This window comes from Hippocampus guttulatus, chromosome 8, assembly GCF_054856545.1.
Source record: "Hippocampus guttulatus isolate MCC_2025c chromosome 8, RoL_Hgut_1.0, whole genome shotgun sequence".
Classification (NCBI taxonomy): domain Eukaryota; kingdom Metazoa; phylum Chordata; class Actinopteri; order Syngnathiformes; family Syngnathidae; genus Hippocampus; species Hippocampus guttulatus.
Window position 1 is genome coordinate 13,368,442 of NC_141268.1, and position 18,595 is coordinate 13,387,036.

The 18,595-nt window shown below is 40.1% G+C and overlaps 1 protein-coding gene across 4 annotated transcripts; it reads right to left on the reverse strand.

Annotated features, from left to right (window-relative positions):
* Nucleotides 1-139: 139 nt before the first annotated feature.
* On the reverse strand, nt 140-18,502 carry inavab (innate immunity activator b). Of its 4 annotated transcripts, none has more exons than XM_086118317.1 (11): nt 18,288-18,502; nt 12,736-12,863; nt 11,322-11,432; nt 7,397-7,530; nt 5,848-5,970; nt 5,534-5,765; nt 4,868-4,921; nt 4,417-4,669; nt 3,476-3,628; nt 2,051-2,735; nt 140-1,902 (listed from the first exon to the last, which is right to left on the reverse strand). In XM_086118317.1, exons 3-11 carry the CDS (start codon nt 11,374-11,376, stop codon nt 1,810-1,812), a joined length of 1,782 nt encoding a protein of 593 aa, XP_085974443.1. In that variant the 5' UTR covers nt 11,377-11,432; nt 12,736-12,863; nt 18,288-18,502; the 3' UTR covers nt 140-1,809. The 4 variants fall into 4 exon arrangements, with proteins under 4 accessions (XP_085974443.1, XP_085974441.1, XP_085974445.1 ...); XM_086118315.1 differs by having other exon boundaries at nt 2,051-2,762; nt 18,288-18,500; XM_086118319.1 differs by lacking the exon at nt 11,322-11,432 and having other exon boundaries at nt 2,051-2,762; nt 18,288-18,500.
* Between the last annotated feature and the right edge of the window lie 93 nt (nt 18,503-18,595).

Consider the following 18,595-nt stretch of genomic DNA (forward strand, 5'->3'; position numbering starts at 1 on the left):
CGATTGACTGGCAACCAGTTCAGGGTGTCCCCCCCTACTGCCCCAAGACAGCTGGGATAGGCTCGAGCAGCTACCCCCCCCCCCCCCCCCCTGACCCTTGTGAGGATAAAGCGGATCAGAAAATGAATGGATTTGATAGTTCAGTCTGTCACTATTTATTGCTGACATAGATACAATATCCATTTTGCAGTAATAAAACACTTTTCAACCAATTGAGTGAAATTGGCTAATTCCAACAACATACCTGATGCACTTTTCTACTATTTTGTGCAAAGCTTGTGACAGATACAGTATTTACTCCAGTAAAATCTTGAAATTAATGTAAAAGAAACTCGAAAATACATTTTGATTCAGACTGTTCTTATAGCTTTCCTTGATCCTTGAATGCAATGCAAAAAATACAACTGTAAATTACAACAGTTGAACAAAAAAAACTGTCTCAGCTTTACAGGCATCTTTCTTATATTCTTCTCAAAATTCAGTTTTACAGGCTTAGTTCTGTCGCACCGCAGTCCACCAGCAGTTCATTTGCGAGGCCTCATAGAGGTAACTTGAGCAAGATATTCTTTGAGATGATACGCCAGAGACGTGCAATAATATGATAATTGAATTTGGTTTTGAAAAGTGTCCACATTACTTTAGATTTGACCAAGAAGCATCAAGTAAAAGTCACAGTAAAACCACCTACAGTCCATATTAGTCCATCTTTCTGCCAGTGACTCCTAAGTTGGACTGCACACGTGCGCGCATTCCTTTACAACATCAGGTCAACACAAAGCGATTGATATTCAGCAATGAAAACACCGGTAAAGAGAAGAAAGTATTGATTACACAGGAAAATACTCTTACATATGCAACAATATTACAACACTGGTTCCATTTCAGCCTCAGCATCTAAAATAATACAACACACAAGGAAGCATGATCGTAGTCTCTTTTATACACATTTACTGCATCAGCCATTCTTAAATTCACTCTGCAGCTTCACTGATTTCAAGTCTGACTTCAGGTGATTTCACAAGGGTGAATAAATAACTGATAAATACATAACAGTGAAGTGCTGTGAGTGAGTTGAGTTAAAATATACATGCTTCTACTTTGTGACACATATGCAATATTTCACACGGACGACGCAGAAATGTTGAGCAGTTCTGGAGCAAATTAAAGTTTGGTCTGCAGTAATCTGCAATCGCACATATTTTTCATTTGACATGTACAGAACATAGCTGCCACGCATTAAGACTTTTACTACCATTTTACTTTGAACCTCAGGTACCGCCGTCTATAACAGAGCAGTAGCATAGTTTCAACTAGTTAAGTCATAGGCAGATCAGTATTTAACATTAAATGGCACAGAAGCAAGAAATTGCTGGGAAACAAGACTATTCTGACAATTTAAGATAAATGATTAAGTGGCAAAACGGGCATGCTGATTGATGCAGCAAACAGAAAACAATATTCTACATATACTTTAGGGCACATTATTCATTTGTATTATATTACAATGGTGGCTCATATTCTTCATACAATTACTTGGAATAGACTCCAACAATTCATAACTGTTACACCTGGTGTTAAGTTAGAGACACATAATGGCTGAAGGGTATTTGGCCCCGTCGGTTCATCATTCGTATTCATTCATGTCAATGTTCCACATTTGTGTCCTTTATCATGAAACATCACAACATTATAACCTTTCACCCATGCAGGTGAAATTTGTTTATTCAACTGCTGATATGTCTAACAAGTTCACATGAAATTGGCTGAAGGTTTCTCTCACTTAGTCCAAACTCATTCGATCTCACGGTGTCACACTTGACTTATATAGTGAGTGCCATCGTCTACAACCCGGTGTCCTTGAGAGTCATCAGTAGACAATTGAGCAGCTCTTCTTTGGGGGGCCTGCAAGTGAGTGACAGACAAAAATCATTGGAGAAAAGCAGTCTGGCAGAATGGTAATAAAGTTGATGTCAAAAAGAAATGTGCAGGCCAAATTCAAATTCAGAAAGTTGTTTCTGAGGCCAAATTAATCAACAAACGTTTTGCCTACCTGCTCCTGGTACTTCTGATTTTGATATCGTATTGCCTCCAGAGCTGCCATGTTTTTCACCCGGACCGCTCCCTGTCTGTCAAGGGAACGCGACCTGGGTCCTTTGAGCTGACTGCGTCGATGCCACGATTTCAGCTGTTCGTTTACTACTTGCCGTGGGAGGCAGTTGGAGCGATACTGCGGATGATCCCATTGCGCTAAGGAGGGGGAGAGTCTGCTATCAGGCGCCAAATGCCTCGGTGCTCTCTGTAGGGGCATAGGGGCCTCTTTGTAGCGATACTCATATCTGTTGGGGGGGCATGAAGACTGATGGGTGTAATAGCTCCACGGCATATCCACATACGGAGAGTAGACCACTTCCTCATTGTAATAGGCTTTGTGGACATCTGCTTTGGACTGGTTTCTGGGACTGTGGTAAAACCCAGCAATTGGGGAGTTTTGGGGTCCGTAGCTACCAAATGGAGCAGAAAGCGGAGAGGGAGCCAGACAGTGTTTCGTCAAATCACAAGGCAGTTCCTGGCTGGGGGAGCTGCTGTAGGATGCAAACGAGTGCTCGGAGTTGCTATCCTCAGAACCTGCTTGGTTTCTGGGGCTAAATGTGAGCGAAGGTCCTCCTGATGGGGTTTTGTTGTAGTCTGTCAGGCGCCTCCTTGAACCTCTGGTGCGACCACGGTCCTTGTCTTGTCTGGGTGAAGATTCAGGGTTAGACATCCTGCGCAAGTCACACAAATGTTCGAATGTGTTTAAACACAGCTAAGACTGGTTCAACGACAGTGGATAGAAAATGTCTCCACAAATACCAGGGTTCTATGATTTAAAAAAAAAAAAAAAAAAAGAGTCCAGAGATAAATCATGAGAAAACTTCTTCATCATCAATGTAACCTATATCAATGTACCGGTAAGGTAACTCAGTTGTTTAAAAGAATATTTTGAAGAGATTAAGGAAAAATAAACTATGGAAAGAAGGTGCTTGCATAAGTGTGCACACCCTTTTATAATTGGGGACATCTGTATTCAGAATGATCCAATCATATTCAAACTCATTAAATAGGAGTCAGCACACACTTGCCACCATTTAAAGTGCCTCTGATTAACCCTTAAATTCAGATGTTCTAGTAGACTTTTCCTTACATTTATCTGCTTTCCATCAGAGGTCTGAAGGTTTTGTGCTGTCATAGACTAGCATTTGGAACTATTCATAATTACATTCACTTTGCCTAAAGCCGGAGTAATACCTCAAATTCTCATTCTCAAACTCATGGGAAACAATGTGTAATGGACTGATGAAACCGACTCCCACTGAACATGATTGTAAATGTGATTGGTTAATTCCAAATGCAGCCACATCCCTGTTAAAAGAGGGTGTGCATACTTGTGCAGATTGTTTAAAAGCAGAATACTTCGCAGACAGATAAATTGAAGTACCTGAGAGAGAGCTGCCTGTGCACGTGTGTCTCTGGCGTGGAAGGCATACTATTGGACTGCGAACGGCTCAGTTTCAAATGGCAGAGTTGCTGTGGCAGAGCCGAAATTGCCAAGCAAGCCTCCAGTGGCGGTAGCAGCTCATTCTTGACTGGACTGGAGAAAAACAAATGTTTCACAGGAGATTTTATCAGCCAAAACATACCATATTACACTGATCTTTCTGATTTGCTTGAAAAGCTTTTAAAAAAATGCAGACCCCAAATACTAGTGCATACTATTTTCAATGTGTTATACAACGAAGACTTCTTTCACACCTGGCATTTTAAAACATTATCCTGTATTTTTGGCCTTTACCATTTTGTATTTAGTCTTTTACTACAGTTCTCCAAGGCAATTACACCTAAAATACAGCTCTGCGATGTATAATCTAAGGGGCGTTATGTCTGAACCAGTTGGTCATTGTACCGTGTATTCACCAGTAGATGGCAGCACGTCTTAAACGACTCCAACCTTTATCATAATAGAGACGGTAAGAATGAGGGATAAAATGACCCTGACTTCTGAGATTGTCTTCCCCTTTCTACACAATGTTACAAACAAATGGTATCTGGTAAAAAAAAAAAAAAAAAAGGAGGTGGCAAAGTCTACAATATTTCAACACATACTAACTGGAATATTGAAGATTGGCATACCCATGTTGATGGCAGGCAATGTAAACAGCATGCTATAAGGCAACACTGTTTCACTGATAACTGAATGACTTTTAAAAGTGCTTTAAGCAATGGCCCAAGTGGAGTCATTGTTGATTTTCTTATCAGTTCGCACTGGCCTAAATGAGAGTTCACACACTTACAAATAAAACAAATTGCTGCATATTCTCTGCATTGCCTTGTCAAAAGAGAATCTTGAGAACCGTGTCATGATGGATGGTTGGCTATTACCTGGCTTTGCAGGAGGAACGTGACTTCTTGCTCTTCTGATATGGCTGGTCGAGGCTGGTCTCTGACCACGGGGAGTGCTCGATAGGAGGCAAGTCATATGAAGCGGGGCTTGAGGTAAAACTCATGGAAGAGTCGAGACTGGGATGAGGAGACGATCTTGGTGTTAAAGGCAGGTTCTGAGGACGCACGGATGGTGACCGGTAGGAACCGTCAGTGTGGGATGCAGTGGGTGGCTGTGAAGAGTCCATCTCTCCTGAATATGGGAGGAACAAGAAGCGGTGTGAAGACTCACTCTGCAGCTCTAATTACAAATATTAAACAGTTAAGTGTGAATACAAAAATGCACGCACACACACACACACACACACACACACACACACACACACACACACACACACACACACACACACACACAACTTGATCCATTTTTTTTGGAACCTTTGGGCCTTACCTTCATCTTGAACCATAGAATCAGACAAAGAGCTGTCATCAGACGCAGCCAGATCTAACAAAAAAGCAAAACATACTGTGAGATACCTCAATATCACTCCTCTTTGACCACCCGGAGTTCCAGGTTTCTGCATTTTTAAAAAATTTACGGTACAGTTTGCTCTGTGTATTTACATGAATGGACAGGGTTATGGACAATAAGTCAAGAAAACGCGATGCGGCTTGTTATTTTGACTCACTTCTACACTGCCAAACAAAAGCAATCTGTGTGCCCAGATCAGAGACGGGCAATGTATGGCCACACACGGCCCATAGTTTTTTAACCCATTCTACAGAGCATTTATTTGATTTTAAGAGTGTGAAAATATTATTACATGAATCCCCCCGCATAAAAAGAGGCATTTCAGATGCATGCCATCATTTTTGATTAATTTATCGAATGAATTGGTTCATAATTTATTGTAAATAACAAAAGCCAAAATTGTTGAACTAACCAAAATGATTAAAGTTGATTTTGCTAAATATTTCATTGATTAGTTTTAACATCATTATGAAAAATGCCATTGAAGAAAATGAGAAAATATGATACAATGTAACTGAAATATAGAGATTTTACTATAATAATATTTAATTAATAAGTCAAATCCTTTTTAAATCCCCAACTCACCACGTAGTGGGATATTGAAAGCGGGAAGTGGCGAAGATCGGCCATGCTCCAGCCGCAGCTGGAAAGCAGTCTCTTGTAGCTGTTTGACTTTCTTCTCCTCTCGCCGGCACTGCTGCAACCGACTCTTTCGAACAGCCTTACTCAGGTGGTTCTCCTCGCAAAGCTTGCGTGCCGCCTCGTAGATCTTAAACTGAAGCGCCAACTCGGCGTCCACAAGATTTAGGGCCGACTCCTGCAAAGATAGAACAAAACGGGTTAGAAATGTTTAAAAAAAAACCCTGACGTTCACACATGCAATCAAAACGGGCTTTTACCTCCACTCCCCGAGGGATGCTTTGCTCATCGAGTTTGAAAGCAGCTCCGATGCGTCTGCGGACCTGTGGAAGCTTCTCTCCTGGTAGCAGAGGATAATCTCCTGAGAGTCGGCCTGTCAGCTCCTTAACACAAATGAAATCGCAAATCAAAACTCTGTACATAGAGTGAGCCAGACTAAAAGCCCATTGATGTGGGGATGAAATACTAAAAACAAACACCAGACACAATTTCCAAATGCATTCTTTAGTTTCAGCAGTTCACATACGCAGAGATCATTCATTTGGGTGTGAATGTCTGGAACCAAATACACAAACATCACGCTTCCCTCACATGTTGGGACATATAAGTCTGGGAGTCTGTTGCACAACTCAGCGCTTGTCATCACAGCTTGGTCTCAGCTCCTGCATCGGGCTATCCATGTCCAAAACAAACCAAGTGCATGACGACACACGTTTATGATTTCATCACTCGTAAAATCACTGCATCTTTGAGGCACTCGGATGCAGCTGGCCAAGGAGTTCACTTGTTATTTTGTCACAGTGATGACTAAGAAGGTGCGTAGAAGGTGCGGCGCGTCCTCTCAGATCACCTTAGCAAGTCCTGACACGAGTCCCCAGCGCAAGTGTTGGCAGGAACGAATAATCGGTACTGGGATCTTACCCTTAAGCAACAACACCCCCAAATGTGATTATGCGTCCAGTTTCAAAATTTGTGAACTTTATGTGGAAATCGTATGCTTGAATGAGAGAAGCTTTTCCTGTGAAGCGGAAATGCAACTGAAAGAACGAGAACACGCAATCACATTAGTTTAAAAGTCAAATAAAACAACCCTTTCTGGATCAGCACCAAATTGTAAAAGACATGTCTGTGCCGGCCGAATTTTTCATTTTTCACGAAGCACAAAAAATCCGAGATACACATCATGGTTCTATTTCACCCTTTCTGCGATGGTCCATGCCCTAACAGCATTTATCTGTTCATCAGAAAATAAACTTTGAAGAAAACAAATTCCTGAGATGTGGCAATATTGGGGCCGAAAAGGCCAAAGAGAATGACCGCTTCTCTCGAACCAGGATCATATTTAGTGAATGATTCTTATTTCGAAAAGATCAATTTAAAATTCTGTGGAATGGAGGTTGGTTGTTTTGTGTGTAGTATGTCCGAACTTATAAACAGCTACAAAAGCTTCTTCTTGTCATGTGGATGAGTGGGAGTTTAGAAATACTGAAGTGAAAGTGAAGCTTGTCTGAAAAAAGGAGTGTAGACTGAACATTAAAAAAAAAAAAGAAGAGATAAGCAACATTTTCCAATCAACCTCAGAAGCAGCGCCTCATGATATTTTAAGGAGTCACACTAAATGACACACCAATCATTTAAAGTTGAACCACCGCACATAAAAAAAAAAGGTGAAGGCTGGTATTGCACAGTTCCAAAGTGACGAAAAAAAACACCTTTCCCAGTGACGTATCAACTACGAAAAGTTGCAAAGCTTTCAACATAATAAGACGCCTACGATCATTTTACACAATATTGTTTCAAACTGCTCACCGCTTCACGGATGCAGAGTTTCTTCAGCTCCAGGAGGCACAGTTCAAGTCGGTCTTGGAGCGCCTGGTGCTTGAGCTTCATGGCTCTCGTGTGCGTGCTCACGTCCTTCGTATGCGATGTCGGACTGTCTGAGCCTATGGTGAACAACCACAAAGTAGGAGAAGAAAATTTGTATTTTAGAAAAAAAAACAGTTGTGATACTAAGAGCAAGAAATCTGACTGTTGCAAGAATGAAGTTAATGAGAATCAAGCCACAGCAGAGTAAACAAAAGGAGCAAACATTACAAAATGAAAGTCTGGAGCCACTGTCTTTTTCTTAAAAATTGCTATATATTCATCAGGTAATACCATTACTATTTAAAATTAGTTTTATTCTTGTAATATTTCTTTCAACTTTGTTCTCATAATTACCTTGTTGTCATTCTCAAAAGCAGCTACTGAGTTGGAGCATTACTTGGTGATTTGACATTACATCATAATTAACCATTTTGCTCATTGAATGTGTTTTATTTGTGCCGTCTAAACTCATTTCAAAGTAAATGCCATCAGAGCATGTAGACCAATAAAATGCTCAAATTTTAGATAAGGATATCTTATCTTAAATAAACACGAATTATTCCATGACATAGGAATTGTTGACAATATTTTATCATCATTGAAAGAATACTGAACACCATAAAATAAATGCAGCTTGACATTACAAACATGAATTTCAAATTCCACAGTAGAACCCACAGTAGTCCTAAGGAAAAAATCAGATTTAAAAAACAAAAAAGACAAATTTGTTTTGGCCATTGTTACAATGTGACAATAAAACTATGTGACTATTGACAAGCAGTGAGTAGTCGGCCTCGTGCTGTCTGTCGTCTTGGAGACTAATAACAAGAGGATTAGTCTCCAGGGTGGGGGAGTTTCCTGGTGCAGAATGCATTGTGCGTGCATACCTTTAGAGATTATTAACAGAATCCCTGCAGGTGCTGACAAACATCTGATGTGTCAACAGGAAGGAAGTGTGGCAATGTGACAATAGAGCAGAGAATTCCCAATTGTCAAGGGTCAAATGGCCATTCTTGATGGAAGGACACTTTGGCGTTGTATGGAGCAGGCACCACGCAGTAAATTAATGCCAGAGGAATGTCACACGAGGGAAAACTGATCAGCACAGGTTGCAGCAAAAACAACACTGCTTGTGTGAGAGAAAATTTCGCATTTTCAATTTGACAATGACTATTCCAAATCAAAATTTGCTATTACACCAGTATACTGATCATCGAAGACAGAAACCAAATTTCACAGTAGCACACTGAGGTTGAAAATCACTGATTTATATTATTATTATTATTATACTTATTATTATTAAGAGGGGGCAGCCCGGTAGTCCAGTGGTTAGCACGTCGGCTTCACAGTGCAGAGGTACCGGGTTCGATTCCAGCTCCGGCCTCCCTGTGTGGAGTTTGCATGTTCTCCCCGGGCCTGCGTGGGTTTTCTCCGGGTGCTCCGGTTTCCTCCCACATTCCAAAAAAACATGCATGGCAGGTTGATTGGACGCTCTAAATTGTCCCTAGGTGTGAGTGTGGGCGTGGATGGTTGTTCGTCTCTGTGTGCCCTGCGATTGGCTGGCAACTGATTCAGGGTGTCCCCCGCCTACTGCCCGAAGATGGCTGGGATAGGCTCCAGCACCCCCCGTGACCCTAGTGAGGATCAAGCGGTTCGGAAAATGGATGGATGGATTATTAAGAGGGTTGTTTCATTTTCTTTTCCTCAGTGGGAGAATGTCTTCAAGAGCACTGCAGAGAAACTACTGGGGGAATGCTAGGTGCTAAACTAACTTGCTCCACTCAATTTGGCTAGCTATCACAGCTAAACACTGTCCTACCTTGCAAGGCTCCTCCACTAATTCTCAGGCGCAGGGCGGCAAATAAACTACACTATCACAAAAGGAGGACGAGGAGTCGCTTCATACTTCATAGCAAGAAGAGATAACAGGAAAGGATGGGGAAGTCATGCTAACCGATAAGCTAACATGAAATGGAGTTCCTCAGGGGTCAGTGCTTGGTCCAAAACTATTCATCTTATATATAAATGATATCTGCAAGGTCTCAAAACAATTTAAATGTGTCCTATTTGCTGATGATACAACTTTCTACTGTTCTGGAATAAATCTGAAACAGCTCCTGACAACCGTAGAAAACGAATTAAACAAATTAAAAAACTGGTTCGACAGAAATAAATTGTCACTTAACCTGAAAAAATCGAAGTTAATTGTTTTGGCACAAGACCAATCAAACACCAAGCTAAAATTATGGTAAACTCAATTGAGATAGAAAGAGCGTATGAAACCAAGTTTCTCGGATTAGTAATAGACTCAAAACTATGTTGGAAGCCACATATCGATAACGTAAAAAGAAAAATAGCCAAAACCGTAGGGATCCTCTACAAAACCAAGGTAGTGCTAAATAAGAGATCTTTGTACACATTATACACTTCATTATTATTACCATATATGACCTACTGTGTGGAAATATGGGAAAATGCCTGCAAAACAAACACACTCCCTATTCTAAAACTACAAAAAAAAGCAATTCGAATTATTAATAGATCAAAATATACGGAACCCACAAATCCACTATTTATCAAATTAAATACAATGACATTTTATGACCTGGTTGACTTTAAAATCGCCCAATTAATGTACAAAGCACACAATAACCTGCCAAAACATTCTGAAGTTTATCGAAATTCGAGAAAGCAGCTATGATTTAAGAGGTACCAACTTATTCAAAAAACTCAAAACAAGAACAAACATCAAGCAAAGAAGTGTATCTACCAAAGGTGTTAATCTGTGGAATAATTTCGAATCGGACCTGAAAATGAGTAAATCGTTTGCTGAGTTCAAAAACAAATTCAAAAAAATAGTACAAACAACCTACATCAATCAGAGTTAAAATGATCAATTCTAAACATTAAATATAATGATAAATCAGAACTAAGCTGATAAATAGAGAAAGGTATTGAAATATCCATTATGAATACAAGAGAAAATTGACAAGAGTGCCAGGGTGTGGATGTATATAATCCCGATACAAACCAAAAGTTGTAAAAATATCACGGTTAAGGGTAAAGTATGAGCCTTAATGGAGACTTCTTTCTTCTTACTTTCTTTCTTTTCTGATTGATATAAAAATGATTTATTAGATATAAACACATAACGGGGTAGGACTAGATAAGTTTTTTACTTCTTCCTACTCCCTTGAACATAATAACTGTGTTGAATGAAGACAGAAAATAAGGTAAATAAAATAGTAAAAAAGAAAGAAATCAGTCAAATTATTACTGTATATGTTTTATGTTCAATAAACAAACCAAACCAACCAAACCAAATACAACAGCTACACAGAAGCCAAACACGACAAAAAACCTAAATTAATACGTGTGATATATGCTGTTATCCTGAAGGGATTTAATTTATACTGTGATAGAAATTTTAGGCAAAAAGTGTCCAGCCGTGTCAGAGATGTTTACTACCATACTAATATGGTTGTAATTGTCACTATTCAGCGTTCCGAATATGTTGTCTTCCTCTTTTAGCAAATTAAGAATTGGAAAAATATTAGAAATGCAGAAAATATTGAGGAAAGGAAGAAGAGATTTAAAAAAAAATCTTAATTCAATTGGAGACTCTTAGAATGTTCTGAACTTCTATTGTGATGCATGCCAGTGTTGCATTGAGCAGAACAATAGGATTGTGCCCAGAGGAATCAGCAAAGCATCGCTCAATGTTCAAGTACTGCACTCAATTTAGCCTAAAATGACGACCAAAGCATTTTGTCGTCTTTGTTTCAGAGGAACATGTGAAAATGAAGACCATTAATAATGCAACACGCGGATGACTGTGTACTAAATGAATCTAATGAACATGTTTTACCAGAGTGAAGGATGATACCACTATCAGTATCGCTGATCTCGCCATTGCCTTCCATATTGCTCAGTTTCTACGCTTCAATTTCTGGTAAATTCAGCAAATGTTCGCCATGTCCTGTGAAGACAAATTTACAATCGGGCAATGATTTCAAAACTGATGACATGATATAGAGAACAAACGCGACCGAGTGACACATAGGAGTCAAAATCAACATCAAGAGAGACTAAGCAAATTATTACTTATCAAAGACCGACCGTTGTCCAAACATGTAAACTGTAGCTGCAATGACTCAGGTGTGACTTGCCACTTTGACCCCGCACTCACACGAATGGAGTCATAGCTTATGGCAGAGCGAACGTGTGTAGCCAGGTCTGGGTTGTTTCCTGTGACTGCTCTGTTGTCATACGATGCCAGTATCACAACTCCTGGTTCGATTATTAACTAAAAGGGAGCAAGGGAATGCAGCGGCGTGGCAGTGTCACATTCCAACACTCAGAGGAGGTTCAGCTCGGATGGCCGTGGGAAGCCAAGGAGGTACAATGTGAATGTTACAACTTGTTTGCACACTCTGAGTCTTCTTTAGGAAAAAAAAAAAAGAAGAAAAAAAGGCTTCTGTTCTCCGCCTGGACATGACATAAACATGACACATCCTGCATTACGCTCATATGACTGTGAATTGCTTAGGTGTTAACTGGACGTTGTGTTGCCAAGCTGCTTTCACAACAACAATTTGCGATTTACCTTGTCCACTTAAACAATTATGATTATGGTGTTGCAATATTTTCTTATTTAAAGCATGAATTGAAAAGCCAAATTGAAAGGTCACGGTGTGAAATTTATATGTGAAATTGAAATAAGTAGAACAACATCTTTGGCAGATTGGCAGCTTTTCTCCACTTTGCTGTTTTAATATTTTTAATTAGATGTGTTTTTTTTATGTCTCTCTCTCTCCTACATAATAGGATAACCCATAATAAGTACGATTTAACGCGTAACTAATATTGGCCAATAGATCATGAGTGCAATGTTTACAATGCTGACGACATAATCCTCACAATGGACCCAAGTTCTGTCGAGTTCAAACAATTCATTTTAACTGCTTATTAGCAACAATATCGAAGCAATGTGAGTCACCAACTGAAAACTGAAGCATAAAACTGGAGCCAAAACTTTAGACCATTACTGTATGTCCCGAAGAAAGTAACTGCACTGAACAACGGCAGGAAAGGTGTTTGTTATTCATCATAAAGCATCATTCAAAACGTACTAATGTATTACTATTAGGCCCAACTAATCACACAAACTGCGAGTTTAGATTTGAAAAAAAAAATCACCCAAACAAAGACGCACCTGCATTAAATCTGCTTTTTAATCATCAACAGCACACACTGTGTATGATAATGTACAAAGTACTTACTTTTGGAAGAATCGCTGAATGTCTAAGTGGTAACAGGCCCCCTCAGAGTGTGCGTGCTGATAGAAGGCTGGTCAGTGTGAAGTACGGACAAGAATGAGAGCCTGGCCCACTGAAGAAAGAGCTGCCTGCTGGAAGGGAGTGGCCACACGCAGAGTCAGTATCGTATAACTCCCATCAGACTTTGAAACTGTGTCAACAACAATGAGCAGGTTACTGGGAATCTCTTTGCAATTATATCTGCGCTTATCAGTGATGGATGAGGGAGGCCAAGCTGACTAATGAGAGTGCCCTTTGGGGGAAAGAGTGATTAAAAGTATCGCTGGAACAATTCTCAAGGATGGCAGGAGAAGCACATAGTTGGAGCACAACTAATACAAAGAATCAAATGAGGGAAGGAAAGCCACCTGCTTGTGGTCAGTATTAGTAACACATGTCTCAGTAAGGGGCTGTTGGTTGCGAACAAATCACAATTAAACAGTGTGAGCAATTATCTGGCCAGTGCGTAACTAGTGCCATCTTTTGGCCGTTCCTATGGCTCACTCATGATTTAAGCGAAACTTTACACATGGAGTTTCTTCCTTTCTTCCTACAAGGCCTTTTTTGATACTTCCGGGGTGAAACACATGCTGCTGGGATAGCCTGCGTGATTTATAAAGATTCACAACAGCACATGCTGTCACCCCGCACGCCTTGCATTCATTTTGAGTACTCAATATTCATTTAGGATTTCCAGGAATGTCGTCGGAGTCCAGACACACATGCACAAGAAAATGTCCGGCAATTCCGAGGCATTGAAAAAGAAGCTCTTACATGACACGGCTGCTGCGGCAAACACACGCTCAGAGAAGATGGGGTGGGGGTGCGGAGAGCAACTGTTTATATCTGTTAATGACTTCCACGAGGGGATTCTGTTTTCATTGTTGCTTGGCGTGTTTGCTACTTAGCGTGCAAAAGCAAACACATTCCATGAGGTTTTTGGAGCAGTGGGCCCAAGGAAGAGACAATGTGGCGTGGCATAAATGTATAACCAAGATCTTTTTTATTTTTTTACAAACCCCCCAAAAAATACAAATCGGGAAAATAGTGGACTATCACCTGGAGTGATTGCCAGTCAATCATAGGGCACCTCTAAAGGCAGACAACCATGCACACTCACGTTTAGACCATCACTGAATGGGAACTGTACTCATACAGCCTCCACGGAAGTCATGCAAATGAACCGGCACAGTATACAATCAGTGACAAAGCGGGAATCATTATTACAAAAAATATTTCAAATGAAGGATGCAGCAAAAGATAGCGGTCATAGTCCATTTGAATATGCTATAGAGATTCGTTCCATCAAGTTCCATCTGTTGATGGCGGCGCGGGTACCCGCAGCGCCTCCTCTCTCTGCTGTGTTTGCACTGTGGTTGAGAGGAAATAACTTTCATCTGTGCTGTAGGTTTCACATAGAGCATATTTGACAATAACATTTACTTGACTTGAAGTTAGCTTTATTTAATTAAGTGAAGGTGAAACATTTGAATAGCCTTAATGTCTGGTTTGTTGTCTGTCTCCCTCACAGTTTTTACATTTAGATTTGGATCTTTGCTCTCCAGTCATTGTACCTGTGTGGAGTTTGCACAATGTTTGGTTGTGTGCACTAAATTGTCCTTTGAGATTTTTTTTTAAATACTGTATATGCTATAGTATTTTGTCTTTAATACTCCTAATGAGAAAAAAAATGGTTTTGAAATCTGGACAAAATAGACCAAAACCCAGGAACAGAATAGTTCACCTTGAAAGGTTCCACTGCATGTTTTAAGCGATGGATGAAACCAAAGAGGCAGAGCTGCTTCCTGATATAATCAGCTGGTATTAGCCAAGAATTGTTGGCCGGGCTATTTGTTAATGAGTTAAAGCTGTGATTACAATAAAGTATGGCTGCAAAAATGCTGGAATTTTGTTTAAACAGGCTGCATGCCAGGCAGTTGGCATACCTAAAACGAGGTAAGAAATGCGGTGGATAATTGTTACTGTAGCTTTCAATTAAAAGGTAAAATACAAACACAATGTGAGGTGTCTGCCGGGAAATGATCTCAATCACTCAAGTCCATCAGTATGTTAAGTAACACAACTGAAAAGGCCTAATTATTCTTATCCATCTTTCTCATTGTGTCGCCAAGTCAGGATGTTTAGTTGGCTTCCCTCATACAAGACTGGTCCAGTGGAACCAGTTGGTCATGGTTTGCTTTTCTAAAGCTGAGAGAGAGAGAGTCAGAGATCAGAAAGGCCTTTGTGTCTGCAAACCAGCAGCTGGCTAAACAAATTCTTCAAATAATTTCAATTCATTTTTACGTCTTAGTGCACAACAAGACGACCGGTGCCGTTGTGTCGCACCTTGAACTTTACATACAGTATATTCACTGTGTAATACAAAATGTAATACAGTGGAACTTCTTTTCAACGTACCCCGTTGACAACATTTTGACCTTTGTGACGTTCACAAACCAGTCTCGACTTCACGTAATTCATTTTCCGATTTTGCTTACAACAAACACCTTTATAATGTAAACTTCAATTAAATACTGTACTAGATTTCCCCCCAAAATTGTGACAAGATCTTCGTTACAACGAACGGTGGGAAGCTAACTGCCGCCGCGACCTTGCTTCTGAACAAAATGTACAGCGCGGGATTCCCTTCCGTTGCTGAGCAACACTAATGTCCGACTCATACATTGTTGTACATCCAGAGGCACGGCGCGGTCCTGAGCACATTGTCTGAAAACATGTCTGTTAAACGGAAGCAAATCTCACCGTCTTTGAAGGCTGAAATTGTCTCTCACATCTGAAAGGGAAAGGGAGTCTCCCAGACGAAGCTCAGCCGAGGCTACGAATTGGCAAAGTCAACGATTTCGACAATCATCCGTAATGGCAACAAAATCATGACAGATTTCGAGGTCAACAGATTGAAAGATGATCGTAAACGGCTTCAGGGCACGGCACATCCTCAAGAGGCACTTTTCATTTGCTGACTGAATGTTTTCAGAAATGAAGTGGGGACGCTACAGTTGTTTGTTTCATGTCTTACAAAATATATATTTTTTCTGATACTGTATACACGTATTTGACATGTTAATACTGTTTTACATGTTCATGTTTTTACATCTAGAAATGTTCATAATGTATTATAAATTGTAGTTGGTGGCCGTTTTGTTAGAAATGGTTACAATGAACTACCGTTATAAAATACGGATTTGATATGTCCAGTGAAACTGGACATAGTGATTTGATATGTCCAGTGAAACAAAATTATTACTTGTACACAACAAAATAATAGATGACTAGTTTTGAAGTCAGTCAAGTCAATTATAATAGTTCAATTATTGTTCAAGTGAGTCTAAACTGGGGAACAAAATTATTGCAAAATCTCAATGTTATTTATTACACATGGCAATTTGACATTTCGGTACAGATTTTAGCAAGATGACACATGATTTGCTTTCACGGGCCACATAAAATGACCTGGCGGGCCGGATCTGGCCCCCGGGCCTTGAGTTTGACACCTGTTCTGTACAGTATACTGTACACAGAGAACTATTTTAATTAATATTATTATTTTATGCGGCATGGTAGTCGACTGGTTAGCAGGCCCGCCTCAGAATGCACAGGTCTGGGGTTCGATTCCAGGCTCTGACCTTCCTGTGTGGAGTTTGCATGTTCTCCCTGTCCCTGTGTAGATTTTCTCCAGGTACTCTGGTTTCCTCCCACATTCCAAAGCCATGCATGGTCGGTTAATTAAACACTAAAATGTTCCTAGGTGTGATTGTGAGCACGACTGGTTGGCAACCAGTTCAGGGTGTCCACGCCTCCTGCCTGAAGACGGCTGGGATAGGCTGCAGCACGGCCCCGACACTGGTGAGGATAAGCAGCTCAGATCATGGATAAATGTATTATTATTTTAACTATGTTTTATATCTTCTACCAGGTCTAAACAAACATACAGTTCATAGATCGTGCAAGAAAAAGTTTGTGTTATGGCCATGATAATAGAAACAAAGCAAGGTGAGTCCCTCCCAAAAGTGATGACATCAATCAGTGTGGAACCACTGCACTTGATTTTCTTGGTGAGCAGCGCAGTCAGCAAGTAATGATAACATAGCAACCTAGTTAGTTGAGTGCATGCTGTGGGCAGCAGCGGTTCAAGCTATTCCTGACCTCTTGCCCTCAGGTCAGCACTTTGGAATGCGGAGACTGTGGAATATTTTAATGGAAAAGACGCAAAACAAACTCAACTAAATAAATACAAATTCAATACTTCAATACCAACATCAAAATTACCATGTCTGTAGTCTTATCTCTTAACATCCGGTTAGTTGTTTAGATACCATTGTCAGTAATACGCGTGAGGGGAACTATCAAGTACCACTATTTTTTCATACACTGGTGAATATTTCTACAGAAAGAGGATGTTGCAAACCCATCACTTCTCTTCATTTCTTTATCTTTATGAGCCACCTTTGCACATTGCCTCTTTTCCCTTGAACGTGTCAGTGAGACATCATAAGGCTCTTATAGACAAACAACCCATTCACACTCACACCTATTGACAAGTTAGAATCTTCAATTAACCTACCGCTCACATTTTTGGACTGTGGGAATCTTGAGTGGCCACAGAACCCCAACACAAGCGTGGGGAGAGCATTCAATTCCACAGTGCAAAACCAGAACTGTCAGGCAGATTTGCTAACGACTAACCGACTGCGCTGTAAACAATACACTAAATCACCAGTGATGGGACATTATGAGTTTGGAATCATATAGAAGTAATCATCAGCAGAGATTTATAGAATGTTGTCAGTTTCATAATTATTGTGAGAAATCATTACGACCTCTTTGCATAGAATTAATTAACAAAATACCAATATTAACATTTGCTCAAATTATTAAAGTTAATTTGAGCAAATTTGGTAATTCAGAAGTATGTATCACACTGGTGGCCTTTCACATGAATCAGCACGCAAGAAGAGTTTAAAAAAGGTTGGTGACCCCTGCAATACATGCACATACTGTAAGTAAGAAAGTCAACTGACACAATAGTCCAGTGTCTTAAATAGAAAATTGAAAATAACTTTAAAAACGTTAATGTCATGAACAGTATAAGGTGAATTAAACCATAAAGATGCGGATAAATCAAATACAGACTGTGTTCATATTTGGAGTCAATAAGGGTCAATAGTCAAGGAAAAGCAACTGAATTGACACGTATGACGCGCCATACACCCATTTGCTTGTGATGGAATGTAAATTAAACAAACTAACAAACTAATGGTTTTTTTTCCTTGCACCGTTATTACTTCAAACAGTCGTTGGGCCGTTGCTTGAAGAGTATCTTAACTTGGGAAAACTTGCTTTCAAAAACGGACATTTTAGCAATCATTGACATTTGGCATCCTTATAAAAGAGCAACATCAATAACAACGTATTTCAGCGGAATTTACTTCACAAATCATTGCGTATAGACGAAATATTGCCGAAACAAACACTGAAATGCAATGCTTGTCTCTTACCATTCAGGCTAGTTAGCATCCCAAGCTAGCTGAATCCATACAATCTTCACTCCATCGGTGAGCATTCCCACTTTTGGCGCTGATGTTGATGTTTTCCCTCACAGTAATACATGCAGTATAACAATCACAAACACGTGTGTCCAAATAGACATCCGGCAGTTCGAGAAGAAAAATAAAATGAATTTTAACAGCTTGATTCAAGTTATGCTGCCCAAACTAAACTTTTATTGAAGTTGTGTGACTGAAGTTACGCGTGATACATTCGAGGGCTCTCGGGAAAAAAGTTCCTCGCGTCACCAAATTGCGTT